General features: G+C 39.0%; 1 protein-coding gene across 10 annotated transcripts in view; it reads left to right on the forward strand.

Moving 5' to 3' along the window:
* Positions 1–1,677: 1,677 nt before the first annotated feature.
* Positions 1,678–22,069, forward strand: part of patj (PATJ crumbs cell polarity complex component) — a 60,143-nt gene continuing 39,751 nt past the window's right edge. For all 10 annotated transcript variants that reach the window (XR_003673891.1, XR_003673892.1, XR_003673896.1 and 7 more), the window contains exons 1-2: positions 1,678–1,812; positions 13,756–13,809. Coding sequence is in view for 2 of the 10 variants with exons in the window: in XM_028444397.1 (XP_028300198.1) it covers positions 13,788–13,809 (22 nt within the window). In the remaining 8 variants the exon portion in view is untranslated. The remainder of the gene's footprint in view (positions 1,813–13,755; positions 13,810–22,069) is intronic.

Raw genomic sequence — 22,069 nt, forward strand, 5'->3', positions numbered from 1 at the left:
CATGAAAACAGTCACAGACCTGGTGCCATAAGTCTGAATAGAGGATCCGTTCGCTGCACTCAGCAGCAGCCCGCTGCTCCGTGATGACAGGTCTGACTTTGCTGGGGGAAGAAGGCTCTTCTGAGAACTGGAGTCTACCAAGAACCGTCTCCCAGAACGGGAGTCCTCCAAAAACAGCAGCTCCTCTTGCTCGCCAACACCCACAGCTGCTACTGAGTGCTGGCTTTGGCGTTTCCCTGCACCTCAAAAGCGCACAGAGGCATGCAGCGCCGTGCCTTAGAGCCAAAACGCAGATGGAAAAAACACAGGGAGCCTCTGCGCTGTCTCCGGGAGACTCCAGCCACCACCGAGCTCTCATCCACATCCGTCTGCTGCAGGTGTTCCGACGCCACGCCCAGCACGGAGAAACGTCTGGTAGCTAGCATCACCCGATCGGCTTCTTCAGCCAATCCTCCTGACGGAGGAAAATGTGCGGGAAAAGGAAGCCTCCATTATCCGATCCCAGTAACGACAGCATGCCGTCCATTAAGTCGACTGCCGAGCCATCACCCAACCCCGGCAGGGAAAGCAACTGATCTGCCCTCTCCGCGGCAGACAGGCTGAATCTCCGGAGCAGCAGCTGCTTGAGCGCAGAGTATTTCCCACGGTGCGACGGGTTGCGCAGCAACTGCATGACACGGCGTGTGGACTGCTGATCCAGAGCCGCGACAACCAAGAAGTACCTGGAGTCGACCACCATGATTCCTCTGCAGGTGGAACAGCGCTTCGACATGCTGGAACCACACAGCCGGGTCGCTCTGCCAGAACTCTGGAAGCTTCACAGACGCGGCAAAACCGGCCGGCTGTGAGAGTTGGGGCGACATGGCTGACGAAGAGACACTGCCTTCTCCTTCCTCGAAAATGTTCGCCACGGGGTCACCAATGTGGCAGGATGAAGGAACGACTCAGGTGGAGGTTAGTACAGCTTTAATCCTTTCAGCAGCGTCACACGAATAAAGATACAAAGCGCGCCAACACGTTATATATGGCGTAAAACCACACCTCCTACCCATCAACCCCTTGGGTGAGAGAACAGTCCCTAAGTGCTCACCACAATATTAATATTTTATTTAATATTATATATATTCCCTAGGTTAAAAATCTTTGTAGGGATGTTTGTATATTCTAGTGGCTCCCAAACTGGGGTACGTGTACCCCTAGGACAGGGGTGTGTAACCTGTGGCTCTGGAGCCTCATGTGACTCTTTAGCAATGGCTCCTATAGCTATAAGAAAATATTAAAATAATGAACTGTTATTTCTTACAGAGGTTATTAATGATAAATGATATTGACACTAAATAAAATCATGATATTATAATATGTCAATCTAATAATAAATCACATTGTGTAATAACTCTCATCAACCATAAACTTTCCTACACCTGTGGCTAACTTTATGTTTTAAATCTATGATAAAATAACTAAACCAACAAAAAAAAATTTCTGGAAGAAAATATAGATTTTATTTGTGTGTAAAATATTTAATTAACTGCCAGATTAATATGTATGTTGATATGTAGCAATAAATTAGCAATTAGTATATATATGTGTGTGTGTGTATAGATATATATTTACACACACACATCTATAAACAACAGCTGTCGTGGCTGCGGTACTCGAGTGTCCGACGGTCCCTGAATGCGGCTGTGCACCAAACTTCCGGTCTGTCAGACTGTTTCTGATTGGATCCCAGCTATGAGCGTGTTTGTCTGTGTGATCGGATCACTTCAGGAGCAGAAGGGATTCATTCTGATCTGAGGCGCAGGTTTAAAGGTGAGGAGGCGCTTGTGTGTGTGCGCGTGCGCTGTTTCCAGGTGTTTTTCAGCTTTCGATAAGTTTGGTGCACCTGCTCGATTACGTCATCGTTTAAAAAAGTTTATTTAATTCAACACAAGAAAATCAAACCGACAATGTGTACACACACACACACACACGCACGCAACGCACACACACAGTTACAGTAAAAATGTCAACAAACATTTATTAAATGACTTCCTGCTGTGCGGTAAGGCCCCACCCACTGCGACTTCCGGGTCACCTTTACAGGTGAGACGGTGTTGTGTGTGTGGGGTGTGTGTGTGTGTGTGTGTGTGTGTGTGTGTGTGTGTGTGTGTGTGTGTGTGTGTGTGTGTGTGTGTGTGTGTGTGTGTGTGTGTGTGTGTGTGTGTGTGTGTGTGTGTGTGTGCGTGCGTGCGCGCGCGCGCGTGCGTGCGTGTGTTGTCGACCAAAGCTGAAAACCTCCCTGGTTCTTTAATGCATGAGGAGAACTTAGACTAAATTCCATCCATCCATCTTCTCCCGCTTAGCCGTTTCCGGGTCGCGGGGGCAGCATCCTCAGTAGAGAGGCCCAGACTTCCCTCTCCCCGGCCACTTCTTCCAGCTCTTCCGGGGGGACCCCGAGACGTTCCCAGGCCAGCCGAGAGACATAGTCTCTCCAGCGTGTCCTGGGTCTTCCCCGGGGCCTCCTTCCGGAGGGACGTGCCCTGAACGCCTCACTAGGGAGGCGTTCAGGGGGCATCCTAATTAGGTGCCCGAGCCACCTCATCTGGCTCTTCTCGATGCGGAGGAGCAGCGACTCTACTTTGAGCCCCTCCCGAATGACTGAGCTTCTCACCCTAAATTATATATATATTATAAATTATTATATCTATATTATATATTCTAATCACTAGGTCAGAATATTCATATATTTAAATGAATAATTAAGTTATGTCTGAGAAACATTTAGAGACACTCACGTCTAGTGCTGCAGATATCACATAGTTTTGTAATATTCAGTTATTGTTTTATTGATTAAATGGATCATTTACACTTTTGTGTTTGTAAACAACTATATTAATAGTGTGTTATGAAATATGAAAAACCTCTTGAAATGAGTACACAATTATCAGTTATTCCTCAAAATGTTATTCAAAATTATTTTTCAAAACTTCAACTTAACAGTAAACAAATGCCAGGACAAAAAGTCAAAATAATATACAACCTATTTCCTGAGGTTTATGATAATAAAAAAGTCAAAGAGGTGTAACCACTGCTATAACCATGTGGTCAGCGTCCTCCACGCTTCATTAGGGTCAGACACAGCTGATCATGTGACGTACTGTGGGACAATAACAACTCACTCATTATTAAATCTATATGCTAATGAATGCAGCTTTGTCCATATTCAGCATTTTTTATTCAATGTTTTTCCTTTACTCATTTTTATATTTTTGTCGTTTGATGTATTTTTTTGTAATGTATGTTTTTAGGAGTCATTACATGTATTTTAGTATCTTTCTGTTGTCTTTTTGTCAAGTTTTTGTATAATTATTGTTCAATTCAACTTTATTCATATAGCGCAAATTACAACAAAGTCATCTCAGAGCGCTGAACAAAAACAAAACAAAAGAAATATAAAGTCTATAGTAAAAAGAAAGAACTCAACAAGATCCACATGAACAAACATTTAGTGACAGTGGGAAGAAAAAAACTCCTCTTTTATAGAAATAAATCTGTTAGAACCAGGTTAGATCGTTCCTCGTGGTTATGTTAATATTAATATTAAATGTATTACAGTATCCTCCATGATCTGAGATGTTTCCACTACAGACCAGGTTTCATCTTCTACTGATCACATGTAATGATCTATGAGGTGGACATCAGTGTAAATGAAGCAGTATGATGGTTATACAACCAGGGACAGAAGTGGGGGGTTGGTCTACAACCTGGTACAACTGTGTCTGACTGGACATCATCTCATTACAGCCATTAGAGCTATGTGTGTAGATGGTGGATCATGTTTATAATGTTGGTGTTCTACTATATAATCTTAGTTCTTAGTTCCTATTTTTAGGTTTAGCAAATAAGTAGGTTTTGAGTTTAGTCTTAAAGGTGGAGAGAGTAGCAGCCTCCAGAGGTGTGTTCCATAAAGGAGGTTTAACAAACTCTAAGTTTATCCATAAACTCTAGGTCAACATACCCTCCATGGTAAACTCTGTGTATCTGATTCATTACAGCTGGTATGAAGTGGATCAATCAACCCTGAGTATGTAAACCTTGGGTTAATGACATGTATGCGTGTGGTAAAAAGCCATCATCAATGGATCAAAAATGACTCGAGCTGCCATGACAACCAAACGAAATAGAGTGATTTATTCACCCTGATGGTGAAATAAGCCGTTGTTTGATGAATATGATCCTGTTCTAAAGGTGTGTTCAGTCTTCAGTGATTATAGTGATTAAATCACCTGTAATTAATAACACTTTATGATCACTTCATCACTTTATCTCTTCAGTAATATAAAATATTACAATATATACAATAGGGATGTAACGATTAATCGTAAGGCAGTTAAAAATCGATTCATAGGTACCACGGTTCACATCGATGCTCTGAAAATTGAATCGCAGTACTTTTTTTAAACCAGCAGAGGGCGCTATATATTATCCTTCCAGAAGCGGACGTGACGGGCAGAATCTGCTACTATTTTCTTTCTGGCCGCCATTTACTGTTAAACATGCTCATAAATGATTCTTTACTCCTTTAGCACCGAAAGAATATCTGTAATAACTACGTAAATATCTGTAAAAGTCAGGTATTTCTATTAGCTCTGTCTGCTAGCATAGCTTCTCTTCTTCACTGGTGGAATAACTGCATGCCAACCGACCACTGGGTTACCAGCGCCCTCTGCTGGTCCAAACAAATATCTGATGTAAATACAGTAAAATGACTGTTTTTTTTTGGTTTTTTTTAAAGTCCAATTGTTAAGGCACAAAATACATTTTCAGTTGCACTTTTAAAAAGAAAAATAACTATTACACAGTTTTGAATTGTTTATTATAGAACCAGAATTTAAATTAATAGGCTTCTTCATTTGTATTATTCCTTTATTTATTTCATTCATTTTTAGTTAAATTGCATCATTTTGAATAGTTTATCAAGGGATTCTTTTGACAATGAAAAATAAAAGGAAAATAGTATAGTATTTTCCCCAAAAAAATAAAGGAATATATTTCAGTCATTTGTCTACAGTCCCATTTTGTAAAATAAATCGTGAGAAAATCGTATCGTGAACCCAGTATCGTGAATCGAATCGTATCGGGAGTTGAGTGAATCGTTACATCCCTAATATACAATATAAAACAATAATTCAGCCTTAAAAGTGTATTAATTTAAATGATCATCTCCTCCTTTATATTATCTACAGGTTTGTATTCAGTGAACTTTACTACAGACGTCAGTAGATGTTTTAATGTAGATCAACCTCTCAGTGTGTTTCACTTAATGATTTACATCTACAATGTTAGAAAGAAAATTACTGTTATCACAAAAAATAAAACCATAAATCAACACAACATTAGTAATGATGTGAACACGTCTGTGGTGTGTGGTGTCACTAATGTGTTTCAGAGAAAAGTGTTAAGGTTCATTAAAGTGTTAAGGTGGGCGGAGCCAGGTAGAAACCCAGGGTTTCTTTGATAAAACCTGTCAGTGACCAGGTTTAGTTCATGGACAATGTTACCATGGTAACATACTCAGAGATAAACATACCTCACGTTTAGGAATGAGATACTCAGAGTTTCCCTCATTTGATCCTGAACATACTCAGAGTTTGAACTTAACGTACTTTATGGAATAAACCTCAGTACTAAGACTGGGAGCTGGTTCCAAAGGGGAGGAGCCTGGTAGCTGAACGCTCTGCCTCCTGTTCTACTTCTAGATACTTTAGGAACTTCCAGAAGACCATCAGACTGAGAGCAGAGTGATCTACCTGGATGATAGGACACTAACAGGTCTCTATAGATATACAGGAGCTAGATCATGTAGAGCTTTGTATGCTAACAGGAGGATTTTTTTTTTTTTTTTTTTTTTTTTACACCTTGTCTGCACATGCTGTCGAAGGTTAACACTACAAGAAGTGCAATCTTTTGACAGCAATGCATATTTTATTATTGCAATTAAATAAATGTATTTATTTCATTGCATAATTGTGACCATCACCAGCCCTCCCTAGGGAAGGGTAAGAAATACTTTATTAAAGGGAGGATGTAAAAAAGAGAGGGCAGTGTTACACCAAGGTGAGGGGTTGGAGGGGGGTGGGGAAGTTAACAGGGAAGAGGGATACAAGATAGGATATGGAATGGGTGGGGAATAGTTTTAAGTGATGCGATGTGAAATTGTGGTTGTGTATATTGTGTTTATTGTTGTGTTGTCAAGCCAGTTTGGTGACCAGTGTGTGGTTTAGGAATAATGGTGGTGGCTGTGAACAGAGGAAGAGGTGAGTGGAAATTCCATAAAACAGGTATTTGGGAACAACGTGTCTAAGGTTAAGCCCAGTATGAGTGTTATCCCACAGCCCAAGGCCAGTGCATCCATGACAAATGTATTTCCAAGAACCGCCACTGCAAAACCCAAGAGCCGCCCCCGGGCCCGAAGAAGCAGTCAGGCCAGCAGCAAGAGCAGGCAGCCTAAGGGCCCCCGGCGACCACCCCACGGCCAAGCACTCCCCCGAACGCCCCCAAGATCCCAAGCCGAGAGGCAGCCATCGCCCCCCCATACGCACCCGAGAAAGCCCCAAGGAGCCAAGGACCCAGCGCACCACGCCACCGATCCTTAGTTTTTTAGCATTACTCTGGGTCAAGATATTCCTGATTTTATAGATATTACAGAGGTAGAAGAAGGCTGTCCTTGTGATTTGTTTAATATGAGAATTAAAGGATAAGTCAGTATCAAAGATAATGTCTATGTTTATTACTGTGGTGCTGGGTGACAGAGTGATGTCATCTAGAGACAATATTTCACTTTCCAGATCTAAGATCACCAGAACTGAGACCAACCCTCTGTCTGAGGCTAAGAGGAGATCATTGGTTACTGTTACTAAGACAGTCTCTGTGCTGTGATTGGCTCTAAAGCCAGACTGAAAGCTCTCTATAAATTGTTCCTATGAAGGTGATCACATAGTTGACCTGTGATGACTTTTTCAATAATTTTGTAAATAAAAGGTAGATTAGCTATTGGTCTATAAATGGACAAGTCACTTGGATCAATGGTTGTTTTTTAAGGAGAGGTTTGATTACAGTGGTTTTAAAGGCCTGTGGTTCATAACCTGTTACTATAGATTACTATAGACTATGTATTAATGTAGTTCATAATATTAGTGCTGATTAGTGGAAGAACATCTTTAAATAGTGGAGATGGGATTGGATCTAAAAGACAGGTTGTTGGTTTAGAAGCACTAACTATTGAGGTCAGTTCAGATAGACCAATTGGAGCAAAACTATTGTTACGGCTGAATTTACGGTTGACCTCATTTGGAGACATGATTCATTGCTCTGGTTGAATGATGGAGTCCAGGAGAAGCATTGATGATTTTATATAAAAAAAGTTTATTCTAAACTAAGAAAAAAAAAGGTACAAGATGGAACAAAAGAAGTGACCGTCCCGGCCGGAGGTCCGATGAATGAGTGAGACACAGTTCTGATCCAATACGTATATTCCCCTCAGTTCCCCTCCCTCCTCCCCCCAGGAGATTGAGATAGAGGCAGGGGGAGGAGGTGAGGACAGAGGGTGAAAAAGGAAAGACAGTTTGTTATTTTGGGTCTAAACAACCAGTTCTGTTATCTGTCGGTTGTCATAGAGACGGAGGAGTGTGCGTTTGTGTTTGTGTGTGTGAATGAATGTGTATGGCGTGTGTGTGGGACATGTGACTGTGTGAGCATGTGAGTGCGCACACAGAGTGCCTATGCGTCCTTGTGCATTTATTGTTTTGGGGAGATAAGGTGGTGGCTTTTGACAAGGCAGTTTGACCCAGCAAAGTTGAAGACATGAAAATCACACAATGGAAAGTTACCCAAGGCTTAAGGATTAAAATATATGAACTAATAATTTCGCCCCCCACAATCCACTCTTTTTGGACAAAGTCCAACACAAAAAAAGCGAAATTAGTTAGTAAGTTGTTTATCTTTAGCAAAGCACAGCCCAAAACACATAAAACATTAATCAAAATTAGTGTAATTCTAGCGCAACCTCATGGTCCGTAGGACTAATGATATTGACACCGTTATAACACTATGGATATAAGCATTATTTTTTTCCAGGGGACACAGGCATCCCTCAAAGTCGGAGCAAGAAAAAGGAGGAGAAGGCAAAGAACCTCATGAACACATAATGAATATTACGTGAGACAAGACCATCTGCACAATAAAATCAAATATCCTTAGCAACTAACATCATTGGTGATCAATGAATATGGAATATATATCACTAGTAGCAAAAACACACATGGTATAAATGTCAGCACGGCACAGCAACAAAAACATATGTAGGTGTCCTCAGTAAGCAGAGTCATCATCTGAGACATCAAAAACACTCATCATAAACACTTCAGGCTGGGCTTCCGGCGGCGGAAGGGTTATAGGACGTGGCGGTCTTTGTTCATGGCGTCGCGTGGCAAGATGCACCTACCATTGCGCAAATGCCTCTTTTGGCCACGGTCTGTAGGTCTAGGACCATTCTACTTTGTGGAACCATTAAGCGTATATTCGTGATTTCCCCCCCCGAGAGGCCAGTAAGGGCCAAAAATGACGCGTTAACAAAGGACTTAAACCTGTATTCTAAGGTTTCGACGCGCAGCCGTACCCCAGATTGTCGTGTGGATTAAAGTCCAAAGGAGTGTGGGATTTGCATTTACTTCGTGACAAAAGGGGAATAGTTGAGCATAGTCAAAACCGTTCGCTAAATTAAACGTGCTATTAGTCCTGGGTGTATGAACGTGGGCACATGTGTGCGAATTATGTGCGGTGTCGCATTCAGGACTAAGTAAAATTGCAATTATGACCGGGAATCTGGCCTAGTTTGCGAGTTCCGTTTCTGGCGAAACAGAAGGGAAAAAAGTGTGGATCGCGTGTAATCTACATACATAGCGGAAGATGTGTCATCGCGTAGTGTAGTCAGTTTTTTTACTGGCGGTTGGGGTCCCCCATGCCGAAGTTAGAGTGAGACGAATAACAAAAGGAGTCGGAAGCATCCATTGGTATCGCGGTTAAGCGGGGGTGTGTTGATGACACAGGCATGTAAGAACAAAAACGGTTGGATAGGCCCCTACTTTTAGCTTGATAGTGCGCGTATCGGTACCAGGTGTTTGTGAAAAACGGATGAGTAACATTGGTCGCAGCTAAAGTGTCGTGCAGGACGATATCGTTTATCCAGCGTCTATTTCTGCTTGCATTAGTCACCCTGTAAAAAGAATCATTCACATTAGGAACAACACTTGCATTCATTGGTTCAAGTCCAGTGTCCTCGATTGTCCCCCTGGAGGCCAGGAGAAGCATTGATGATTTTATATAAAAAAAGTTTATTCTAAACTAAGAAAAAAAGGTACAAGATGGAACAAAAGAAGTGACCGTCCCGGCCGGAGGTCCGATGAATGAGTGAGACACAGTTCTGATCCAATACGTATATTCCCCTCAGTCCCCCTCCCTCCTCCCCCCAGGAGATTGAGATAGAGGCAGGGGGAGGAGGTGAGGACAGAGGGTGAAAAAGGAAAGACAGTTTGTTCTTTTGGGTCTAAACAACCAGTTCTGTTATCTGTCGGTTGTCATAGAGACGGAGGAGTGTGCGTTTGTGTTTGTGTGTGTGAATGAATGTGTATGGCGTGTGTGTGTGACATGTGACTGTGTGAGCATGTGAGTGCGCACACAGAGTGCCTATGCGTCCTTGTGCGATTATTGTTTTGGGGAGATAAGGTGGTGGCTTTTGACAAGGCAGTTTGACCCAGCAAAGTTGAAGACATGAAAATCACACAATGGAAAGTTACCCAAGGCTTAAGGATTAAAATATATGAACTAATAATTTCGCCCCCCACACTATGTAAATAAAAGCTGCATGTTGGGGATTTTTCTGGAGATTCTTTGTTTAATAAAGTATTGATCACTCCTGCAGGGGGAACATTAGCTTTGTTTCTAATTGTTAGAATTTCATCAGTAAAGAAGTTGATGAAGTCGTCACTGCTCAGGTTGACAGGAATAGAGGGTTCAACAGAGCTGTGGCTTTTGGTGGGCGTGGCTACAGTGTGGAATAGAAACCATAGATTGTTTTTGTTTTCCTCTATTAAAGTTAAATAATAAGAGGTTCTAGCTTTGTGAAGAGCTTTTTTATAAGCTAACAAACTCTCCAGACAGTATGAACTTCTAATATGTTTGAGGAGAGATACTTCTTTTCTAATTTTCACGATGCCTGTTTTAAGAGATGCAATTCAGATTTATTCCAGGGGCCAACCTTTTTATGAAATAACATCTTTTTAAGCGAAGCAACAGCATCCAGAGCTGTGTACAGTGACAACATTGCACTGTTACTAAGATCTATTTTCTCTGTCTTTAGACATTGATAGTTACTCTCTGAGATATCATATGGATCAGTGGTAAGCTATGATGGAACTATATCTTTAAATCTAGTTACAGCTTTCTCAGACAGTGATCTACTATAGTGTACTCTTCTCTCAGAGTTTAAGCAGGCCGATATTTTTAATTCAAAGAATAACAAGAAGTGAAATGAAAGAATAGGATTTTGAGGATATATTGTCAGGTGATGAATATCTAAACCATATGTTAGAACAAGGACCAGGGCATGATAAAGCTAATGAGTTGGTTTGTTTACATCTTGTGTAAAGCTGATTGAATCTAATAGTGAGGTAAATAATTTATATAGGCTGTTGTTTTCATCATCAACATGAATGTTAAAGTCACCTACTATGATAGCTTTATCAGTGCTCAGCACCAGATCAGTGACTTCAGAGAGAAACTCTGAATATGGACCAGGAGGACGGTAAACTATAACCAATAAAGTGGGTTTTTCTATTTTATTTTTGGGATTACAAATTTCAGGTGAGAGGCTTTCAAATTAATTTTGGTTAAGTTTGGTTTTTGGGGTAACTGATAAGAGGAGTGAAAAACTGCTGCCACTCCTCCTCCCCGACCACTTTCACCGGGAGTATGGTGATTACATAATTGGGACAAGTCTCTGTGAGGCATAATAAACATAGTTGGTCAGTTATAAGATCACTCACGAAGAGGGATTTAGACGAAAAACATCTGATATTTAATAGTCCACATTTAATGGTTTTTTCATTGTTTTGTGTTCTGTTTGTAGTTCTAATTTTAATGAGATTTTTATGGTTAACTCCTCTATTTTGGTCTTTAGTTTGAATTGCATGTTGCTCTGTACTGCCCAGCACCGTGTTTATGGAGTATAATTGCTCTATATTTTGAGTAAAGGGCTTATCTGTGGAAGTATTTGTTGTAACTGCTGTTTTATTCTCAGCTAGTCATGAACATGTGGAGTTGTGAATCACAGACTGTAGATTTAATTTTAGCATTTGTGCTCCATGTAAATTAGGGTGGATGCTGTCTCTTTTTAACTCACTCAGTGCCCCCGACGAGATATCTCATCATTTCAAATCAAAACGCTCAGCACCATTGACGAGAAACTCGTCATTTCAGTTTTTTCACGGGGATTACTGGAAAACACCCTGGTGGAGGTCCCTCATCAATATCTAAGCTGTTGGGTGTTGTAGTGACCAACGGTGCCCTGACGATGGCAGCAGTACACCTTTAGATGAGAGATTAGCCACTGATGCTACTATTAGCTGGGGAGGAGAAACAGGAACTAGTGAGATTATGGCGCTACAGAGTGATATTGTGACGTATCCAGCAGCTCACAGCTCCACATACTAACACAGAACATGTGGACCTGAGTGGATTATTGATAATGTTGTGATCGTGAGATAAAACCATCAACTAACTGGGCTAAACAGGTCATTGCTGCGTGTCAGGGGGAAGAGGAAGTTATGTCTGTGTGTAGACTGACGGGAGAGAAACTTGGAGAAATGCCAAAATACAGTAAGAAATCCATTCAACTCTGACATAGACAGCAAAATAATTATAATTTTATCATCAAAAGCCTGGTCTCAGTGTTTTTTTTTTATGTTTTATATAAGGAAACAATGTTCAGATGTTAGAGTTGTCACTAAAGCAAAGAAAAATAGCTTTAAAGTCACTGACAGGAATTTTTTTACAAAAAGGCTTTTTTCTCAGTTTTTTGCTCTGAAACTGAAGATTTGTGTAAAACTTGCTCTATTCAACGGCTGATTACAAAAGAATGAAACGAGCCAAAAACTATTTTTTTTTCATGACAGTAGAGGCTTCAATCTTTCAGAATCTGGTGTTAGATTTCAGATAGTCATAGTCAAAATATTCTGTGGGTCTTTAAAATCAGTCAAAATGCTCAAAAACTGCTGGAACTGAGGGGGTAGAAAATCTGATAATGGCTGGAACTGAATGAGTTAATAGATCAGCAAGTTTCCAAAAGAGGTCAAAGTTATCAATAAATGTGAAATTATGGAGTTTGCAGCAGGATTGTAAGAAGATGTTTTTTGTTGCCATTGTAGTGTGATTCTGGAGTCTTTTTTTAGTGTAGTTTTGTGCATTTATGTTATCATTTTGTGTATTTTTTGTATAAATATTTAGTTTGTTTTTTTAATTTTTTTTTTACTGATTTTCATTTTTTGTTGTCGTTTGGTGTATTTTTGTGTATTAGATGTTTTTTGGAGTCTTTTTGTTTATTTTTGTGCATTTCGGTTGTTTTGTGTATGTTTTGTATAAATTTTGTTTAGTTTTTTGTTTTATTTTACTCATTTAGTATATATTATATTATAAATACCTTGTGTGTGGTGAGGGCACATTTGAGACAGAGAGTCCTTGCTTTATAGATAGAATAGATGTACTTATAATGAAACTGAAGTGAAAGAATAGAGTTGATGCTATTTATTATCGACACGGTTTACAAGTGAGTAAAGACGAGGCAGCGCTGGCCCCGTGAGTTCCAGAAGCAAAAGAGAGAGAGAGTCCTTCTTCTTGGTTTTGTTTTCCAAGCTCCTCCTCGTCCCTAACCCTAACCTAAACAGTTAAAATCATTCAGTTAATATATTCTATCAGCGGATGTCAACACCCTCTCGGAGATCTTTTTAAAAGGGTGGGGGGGCATAGTCGTGTGATATATTGTTTCAAAGGCAATTCAACGTAGATTACAATTTTACATTGCACAACTTTATCTGTTTTACTCAGTGAAACCGAGTGATTTCACTGAATTCTTGGTAATGTGGTACGTGCTATTTAATCAGAACTTGTTTTTACTCTGTTCAGGGTATCTTCAAAGGGAACATCTTTTCTTAGAAACCGTTTAAAAAAGATAGTAATTTTATATTGTGATGTGATAATATTTATTTATGTATACATCTAAGATTTTATTTTTCTTATATATTTAGGAAAAGGTTGTGAGTTATTATGAGAACCAATTTGGTGGGGGATGTTGATGACTTTGATTTCTTGTTGTTGTTATTATTATTATTATTATTATTATTAATAATAATAATCCACAGGAGAAAAGAACCCTGGGCAGCTGCTAAACATGAAATATAAAAACATTATTCAGAACATGAATGTTTATTTAGGTTTTAATGGGACTTTTTAAATCGTTGTATCATATTAAAGGTATAAATGTGTATTTTTTTTATTATCCACAGGTTTGTATTAGTAAACTACAGACATCAGTAGGTGTTTTAATGCAGATCAATTATTCTGATTGATCTATCAGAGCTAAAATGATCTGCATCACCAACATTAGAAAGAAAACCAACATTAGTAATGATGTTACTGATGTTATGTTTGTTTTGTGTGTAGATTTGGAGCAACACACACACATAAAGACCAGGATGTTGGACAACATGCAGACAGGTAATTAATGATTAACGCGTGTGTTTGTGTGCGTGCGGTGTAAATGTATTTATTTATTTTATTTATTCAGTTCATTTCCGACATGGTTGCATTCACAGATATTCATTTGACATTCAGAGCAAAATCACATCATTGTTTGTTTTTTTTTGTTTTTTTGTCCTTTTTCATGCTGGAAAGGATGACGGAAAAAAGCATTATGCTTATCAATCAATCAATCAATCAATCTTTATTTGTATAGCGCCAAATCATAACCAATGGTATCTCAATGCTTATCCAGATCCGTCCCCTGATTTGAACACAGATAATTTTACATCAAACCTCGTTTCTTCCCTTTTTTTTTTTTTTTTTTGTCCTTTTTTATGTGATGTGTTCTCGTCTACAGTCATTGTTCCTGTTGTTACTCCTCCTCACTGTCCTTTTTCTCCATATCTCCTCGAGCTTTCTTTTCCAGTCGTTGTTTACGTTCCTCCAACTCTCCAAACGAAAAGTTCTTCTTCTTTCGGAGAACCTTCATATCCTCTGAAAGTCGCCTCAGCTTACGATCCATCAGAAAGGCACATGCACATACACATACCCCCATCATTAGCAGGCCAAAGATCATGACCCCTAGCAGATAGATGTCCTCCACATCTTCCACTGTCAGCAGAGAGAGACAGAGCATCTGGCTTCTCCCTCGTGCATCCATGACATATCCACTTGGGTATGTGTCCTTTGGACACGCTGGTTCGTGCTGTAACAGTTGCCTCGTTGAGAAAATTTTGTCAATGGCTCTCAATGACCAGTTAATGAGTTCCATGTCGTCGCTGTAGAGTTTGATGAAGAGTTGACTTGAGATCTGTATGTGTGTAGAAATGTCCTCCGTGTTTTCTCCTTAAATCCTTTCAGATTTACAGATTGTTGTGTCTCTGCATCAAGGTTATTCCAGAGGTTCATGGCTCTATGCACAGTACTATGTTAGCCAACGTTTGATATGACCCTGTTTGGTCTAAACACATTATTATGTCTGAAGTCGTAGGAATTTTGATTGTATGTGAAACATTTTTGTATTTGATGTGGTAGTTTTTTAGATGAAGCCCTAAATGCGTGTATTTGTGTGTTGTAGTGTATTATTTCTTGCAGTTTTAGGTATTTTGACTTCTCAAATAATTCGTTTGTGTGTGTGTTGTGTGGTACTTTATGTAAAATTCTTATAGCGTTTTTTTGTTGTTTAAATAATGGTTCAAGATACGTTTTGTAGTTATTACCCCATATTTCGGAGCAGTAATTTAAGTGCGATGCTATGAGTGAAGAATAGATTGTTTTAAGTGATTTGGTTTGTAGGATTTGTTGAAGCTTCCATAGGATGTAACTGCTTTTAGCAACTTTGTTTTTAACTATTTGTATATGTTTTTTCCAGGTCAGCTTGTCGTCCATCCACACTCCTAGTGCCCTATATTCTTTTACTTCTTCTATTATTTCCATGTTTAGTTTCAGTCTTATATCTCCTGTTTTTTTTCTCTTTCCGAAATTAATGAATTTTGTTTTACTGACGTTTAGGGCTAGTTTATTTATATCTAACCATGTCTGAATTTTTGATAGTTCTTCATTTGTTGACTCTATTAGAGTTTTAATGTCTTTGCCTGAGCATAGAATGGTTGTATCGTCTGCAAACAACGTTAGTTTGAGGCAATTTAAGACTTTGAAAATGTCGTTTATGTATAAAATGAACAGTTTTGGCCCTAAAATTGAACCCTGTGGAACACCACATTGTATGGTTTGGCATTTTGATGTGTGTTCTTCAAAGTCAACATATTGTCTCCTATTTGTCATATAGCTTTTAATCCATTTTAAGGCGTTGTACTTTATTCCGTAATTTTGAAGTTTTTCTTCTAGAATATCGTGATTAATTGTGTCAAAGGCTTTTTTTAGGTCCAGAAAAATTCCGAATACAAATAGTTTTTTTTTCTAATGCTTCTCTTATATTCTCCGTGATGTCAATTATAGCCATTGCTGTTGAACGTCCTTTTCTAAATCCATATTGTCCTTCATGTAGTATATTATTATCTTCTATAAATTTGTCGAGTCTGTTCATAAACAGTTTTTCCAGAATTTTTGATAATTGTGGTAATATTGATATAGGTCGATAATTAGTGAAATTACATTTTTCTCCACCCTTGTAAATCGGTCTGATTTTTGCAATTTTCATTTTTTCTGTGAAAACACCATTCTTAAATGATAGATTACTTATATGTGTTAGTGGCGGGGTTATTTCAGCTGTTATGGTTTTTATTAGACTCATAGTTAGATTATTAACGTCTCTGGATTTTTTTGAGGTACAGGTTGTGATTATTCTGTCCACCTCTGCTTCTGTTACTTCTTCAAGTACAAGGTACTTATCAATGTCTTTCTTCTCATTGTCATAATGGTTCCATTTAAATGTTGGGTGTTTATTTATTCCTTTCTCTGTGTCTTTTCCAGTATTTATGAAAAAACTGTTGAGTTCTTGTGCTATTATGTTTTTATTGTGTTCTTTTACATTGTTTATTATAAAATGGTCTGCATTTTTTTCTTTGCTTTTGCGCATGGTTATGTTGTTTATAATTTCCCACAATTTTTTGTTTTTGTTTTTATTCTCTTTTAATTGTTTTTCATAATTTTCTCTTTTTTTTTCTCTTAGTAAATTATTGACTTTGTTTCTGTATTTTTTATAACGTACTTCTGCTTTTAATGTTTTTTCTGTTATATATTTTTTATATAATATGTTTTTCTTTTTGCATACGTTGGCTATTTTTTTATTAATCCATGGTACATTGTTTATTTTACTTTTGGTTGTTATTTGTTTCAAAGGGCAGCATTTATCGTATATTGTTGTTATTGTGTCTGTAAATGTGTCATATGCTACGTTCACGTCTTCTTCCTTGAAAACACTCTCCCACGTCTGTCTTTTTATCTGTTGTTTAAAGTTTTCTAGTTGTTTTTCTCCTTCCAGTCTCCTGTATGTCTGTGTGTTATGATTTTCACGGTTCTTCTTCTCTTTTGTGTTTAGTATCATAAATATAGGTAAATGATCAGAGATGTCATTTATTAATATACCACTCTTTAGATCTGTGTTTTGTATGTTTGTGAAGATGTTATCTATCAGTGTTGAGCTGTGTTTATTAATTCTGGTTGGTTTCGTTATGAGAGGTTTTAATCCATTTGTGTACATGTAATTGGTAAAGTCTTCAATGTGTGTATTTTTAAAGGATTTAAAATGTTTATATTGAAGTCTTCACATATCAGTAATCTCTTATTTTTAATTTCTTCTATCATTTTAGTTAATTTCTCATTAAATATGTCTATTTTACAGTCAGGTGCACGATACAAACAACAGATTAATATCTTATGTCCCTCTGGACTTGTAATTTTCACTGTTATACATTCCATCACTTCTTCCACAGTTAAACTCAAAGACTCTATAATCTCCATCTCTATATTTTCTTTTATGAATAGTGCTACCCCTCCTCCTGGCTTATGTAATCTGTTCTTATAGACAAAGTTATATCCTTTTATCATAAAATCCATGCCTTTTTTTTCTTTCAGCCAAGTTTCTGACAGTGCTATTATGTCAAATCTATACAAAGTAGAGATATAATCCTGAATGTCTTCAAAATTTGCATACATACTGCGACAATTACAGTGAACAAGTGACAGACCTTTTTCCTTCTTATTTTCCACTTTGAAGTCATTCTCTGTGTAGTAATGGCTGTTCGTGTATTGTTTCCAGTGTGAAAAGTTGTTTGGGTCCACTTCATCTACTTGATTATTCTCCCGTTGTTGATGTTGATGATATTGTGGATGATTTTTAGTGATTCTTTCCATATCCATGATTTTTATCAGTGTTCTTGACTTTTAGGTACCTCATTCGTATTTTTCCAGGTCTTCCATCCTTTGGATTAGAACGGGTTTTCCATTTTCTCCTCCTGGAGGTGTGATGTAGATCCTGCAGCCTCTGGTCCAAGTTTTCACAATTTTTCCTCCTTTCTTCAGTTGGCGTGCTTTCCATGCGATACTTGCATTCTGCTTCGTCAGGTTCTCGTTCTTCCTTGTTTCATTATTTCAGCTTTATATTTCACGTTGGTGAATGCAATTTTCACATCTCTGGTGTCTTTGCGTTTTGGCAGCAGCTGGCAGTAGTTGATGTTGTCTGGGTTCACTTCAATGCCTTTCGAGTCCAGGTAATCAATCACCTGTTCTTCAATCGATTTTTCGTCTTCGATGGTCTGATCCTCTGTTTGTCTTGTTGCACTGGCGTAGCTCCTTGGCCTTATCTTTAGGCCCGTGATGATGACATCCTTTTCTCTTTCTTTTCTTTCCAGATCTTCAACCCTCGCATCCAGCGTTTTTATCTTTTCAGCATTCTTTACATTTTCTTCTTTCAGTACCTTGACGTCATTCTCCACGCTTTTCAATGATTTCTCCAGGGCATTCGTCATGTTCTCTATCTTCGTAGATAGATCCTGTCTTAAGGACATGAGATCCTGTCTCATCTCCTGTCTCATGTCCTTAATCATTTCTTTAAGCTCTTCCATAGCCGGATCAGGTTCTGGATCCGGTGGTGGCATTTGATTTCCTTTTTTTGCTGTAGGCATGTTCTGGGCCCAGTTTTCTCAGTTTTCTCAGGCTTTGGCTCCCTGACTACCAGCGAGCAGCTGGTCGCTGCTCGCTGGTAGTCAAGGTCGCGTTATCAGACGGGAGTATAGCATTCCCGGAGAGTTCCTGAAAACACGTCCGCACTCTTCCTTGGCTCAGGAAGAACATTAAACACATTAAAACATGTGTTTAATGTGTTAATAATAAACTGAATATGTACATTTTTTAGAATGATTTTATACTTTTGATCATAAACTATGACATTTTAATCAGGATATGACACATGTTGGTTGAACGTTATGGCCTGTGTCTTTAAATAATTGGTGCATTGTGGGAGATAGAAGCGTAACAGTGTGTTTACATAGTGTGAAGTGTAGTTTGTCAGCAGCTGTGTATAACCTATCTTTTATGGGGTCACCATTGTAGCTAAACTGTGTGTGTAGTGCAACTAAATAGTTTTGTTTGTATGAATATGTGTCTTTTATCAACTTCTACCTAAACCGCCACTGCAGCCAAAGTCTCACTCTGAACTGAGTTCAAAACTTGAGAGCCCTGTACTACTAATACTACTACTACTACTATTACTACTGTAGTGAACCCAGCCAGACAACAGTGAAGCTTACTGATGTTTTAGAGTCTTTATTTATGTTCAGCCTTAATCCATATTGTAATCACAAATGTTGTTTCTCCATGGAAAATAGACAATTAGCTCTTACAGGCACATGAAACAATGCTAAAGTGCTACAATGCTAAGGTGCTAAAATGACTCAAAATTAGGGTTAGGGTTAGACATTTACTTCTGCCCAGAGACTACCAAAATAAAATACCCATTGTACTTAAAAAAGGACACAATTGAAATAACACTTTGCCTTAATAAAGTTTGTTTTTAAAGGAGACATCTCCTGCTTTTAAATCCTTCCTTTTTACATATAAATCATACAGTTATGGTCTATATAAAGCAGAACTGCAATGCTTGGGTCTGAATTCATCATTATTATAGCTCCACCCCTTTTCTGATGTGCTTCTGAGAGCAACTCGTTTTGGTGCTGTCTCTTTAAATACAAATCAGACACTTCATATCCCGCCCCCTTCTCCAGGTTGCAGAGGTGACACTCGGTTCAACTCCACCCTGCTCGGCCATTTTTGTAGTTTGATAGAAGAGATACGGCTATGTAGCAGTGCAGAAAATGTTTATTCACACGTTATTTACAAAATGTCAACAACGTTAGACTTGTCCATCCAGCCTTACATGTTCCAGCCAGAGTCTGACCCAGTGGAGCGAGATGAAAATGAAGATGATGAACCTGCAGAACCCTAACAAGTGAGCTAACACAAGCACCGAGCTAACGCTAGCGCCAAGCTAACGTCACAAAATGCATTTTAATAGTCTTTTTGGAGACAAAAACGGCAAAATAAAATGACTAATGAAAACTTTAGACTTAAATTAAATCACGTAGGCCATATCATCAAGGATCTAAAACGAGCACACAGCGCTAACATATGAAGATGGTGCAACTGCTAATGCTAACAAAACAATGACAGGGACGTCTTATCATCACACTTTTTAGCGTTATTTACAGCTTACCGAAGTGCTCTGTTCATCGTCTCCAAAGATAGAAGGAATTGAACCCTCAACCAGACAAAGTCTTTCTGTAAATCCTTCTTTATACTGGTGGAGGTTGATGAAGCAGTCATCATTGAAGTGCTTCACACACACAAAAATGACCTTATCCACAGATGTGGTACATTTCTATAAAAAATAAAACTCAACCAGACACTTTGAAAAGGTTCTGATGCTGGGAGACGGTGTAATGAAGCGTGTGGGTTACTACATCCAACAACCCAACATTTTGACTTATCCTCTCGTAACTTCTGCATCCTGGAGCTTGGACTACAAAATAAAAGCCAGAAATAAAAATGGCGGATTGCTCGAAGTGTTGGACCTGGAGTCGATGTCCTAATTTGGGAGTTCCGCTGCAAATACTGTGACGTTATTGTTCCAAAAAATGTAATAGAGAATCAAAAAATCAAAACAGATTGAAAAATATGACCAAAACAGAAAATAAAGATATCAACAGAGAACCTGAAGAGACTAATTTGAACTTTTCTGTGCTTCTAAAAACTCTAAATATACAACAAAATGCATTTAATGGCTAAAAAAGTGGATTTAGCATCATATGTCTTTTACACTCCCACCAATCATGAGTAAATAATGTAACAGTACAGATTATGTTATGAGCGAATTATTTTTAAACAAGAAATGACACCCTTTAAACAGTATAAATACTCATGTTAAAAGTAGAAAACATCTTAAGTAGAAAACTTTCATAACCATGTTGAAATAACTATCTATAAGGAGCGGGATTTTAGACTATAGAAAAAGAGAGCAGATTTGGTACGTCTCCAGCAGCAGGACTAGCTTCTGAACAGGACGCTTGATTTCAGACATCTTGTGGAGACGCTCCCCTTTCTTGCCATGCTCTCTGTCACCAAGGCAGACCTTCACTCTCCTCACCAATCCGCCCTTGTCAGCAGTAGTCTCTGAAATTCTGCCTAATCTCCACTAATTTCTGTGTGCATGTTCCCCTTTCAACATCACAATATCTCCGACTTGCAGATTCCTTCTAGGGGCATGCCAACATTGTCTGAGAGCGATGTTGGCATGGTACTCCTCCCGCCATCGACTCCACAACTGTTCTGCAAGGTATTGAACGTGTTGCCACCTTTTTCTGCCATGGAAGTCTTCTCTGACAAATTCACCAGGGGGAGGTAGGGCCTTAACAATTTTCATAGTCAGGATGCGATTAGGGGTGAGTGGCTCAAGACTACGAGGGTCACTAAGGTTGTCAACGGTCAGTGGGCGACTGTTTACGATTGTCATAGCTTCATAGAGGAAAGCCCGTAGCATCACTCAACCTTCCAGAGGAAATGGTAAGTGTGGACCTCAAGATGCTTCTCACGGTCCTGATCTGTCTCTCCCACACCCTTCCAACGTGACTGGAGTAGGCAGCGTTCATGCTAAAATCTCATTGCTTCTCTGCAAGAAATACAGCCAGTCGGTTGGCATTGACTTCTTTGAGAGCTTCTTTGAGTTCGTTTTTTGCCCCGACAAAGATGCTGCCTTGATCTGACCTAATCTGAGGAACTTCGCCACGTATGGCGATGAAACAGCTCAGGCCATTTATAAGAGCATCTGTTGTCATTTGATCAAGCATCTCTATACGGATGACACGGGAACTAAGGCAAGTCAAGAGAAGACTGTACCTTTTGTTCTCCTTTATCCCTTCTTTGTAAAGAATGGGCCGAAGCAGTCCATACCGCAGAATTTGAAGGGGGGCGATGGTTCCACGCGTTTAGGGGGTAGCCATCCTTTGCTCTTCTGTTGGTTTCCGGTGCCGTCTGCATTGACGAATGTAGGATGCTACTGCTCGGTTTATTCCTGGTATCCAGTAGCCGCTGGATTTGATCGCACTGATGGTTAGACCTTTACCTTGATGTTTCATCCTTTCATGGTGATGTGCAATCAACATCTTTGAGATGTGATGCTCTTTGGGGATGATTGCAGGGTGCTTGATAGCGTTAGGAAGAGATGATTTGTGCAGTCTTCCTCCCACCCTGAGAACACCATCTTTACCAAGGACAGCATCAA

This window comes from Gouania willdenowi, chromosome 4, assembly GCF_900634775.1.
Source record: "Gouania willdenowi chromosome 4, fGouWil2.1, whole genome shotgun sequence".
In the NCBI taxonomy this organism is placed as follows: domain Eukaryota; kingdom Metazoa; phylum Chordata; class Actinopteri; order Blenniiformes; family Gobiesocidae; genus Gouania; species Gouania willdenowi.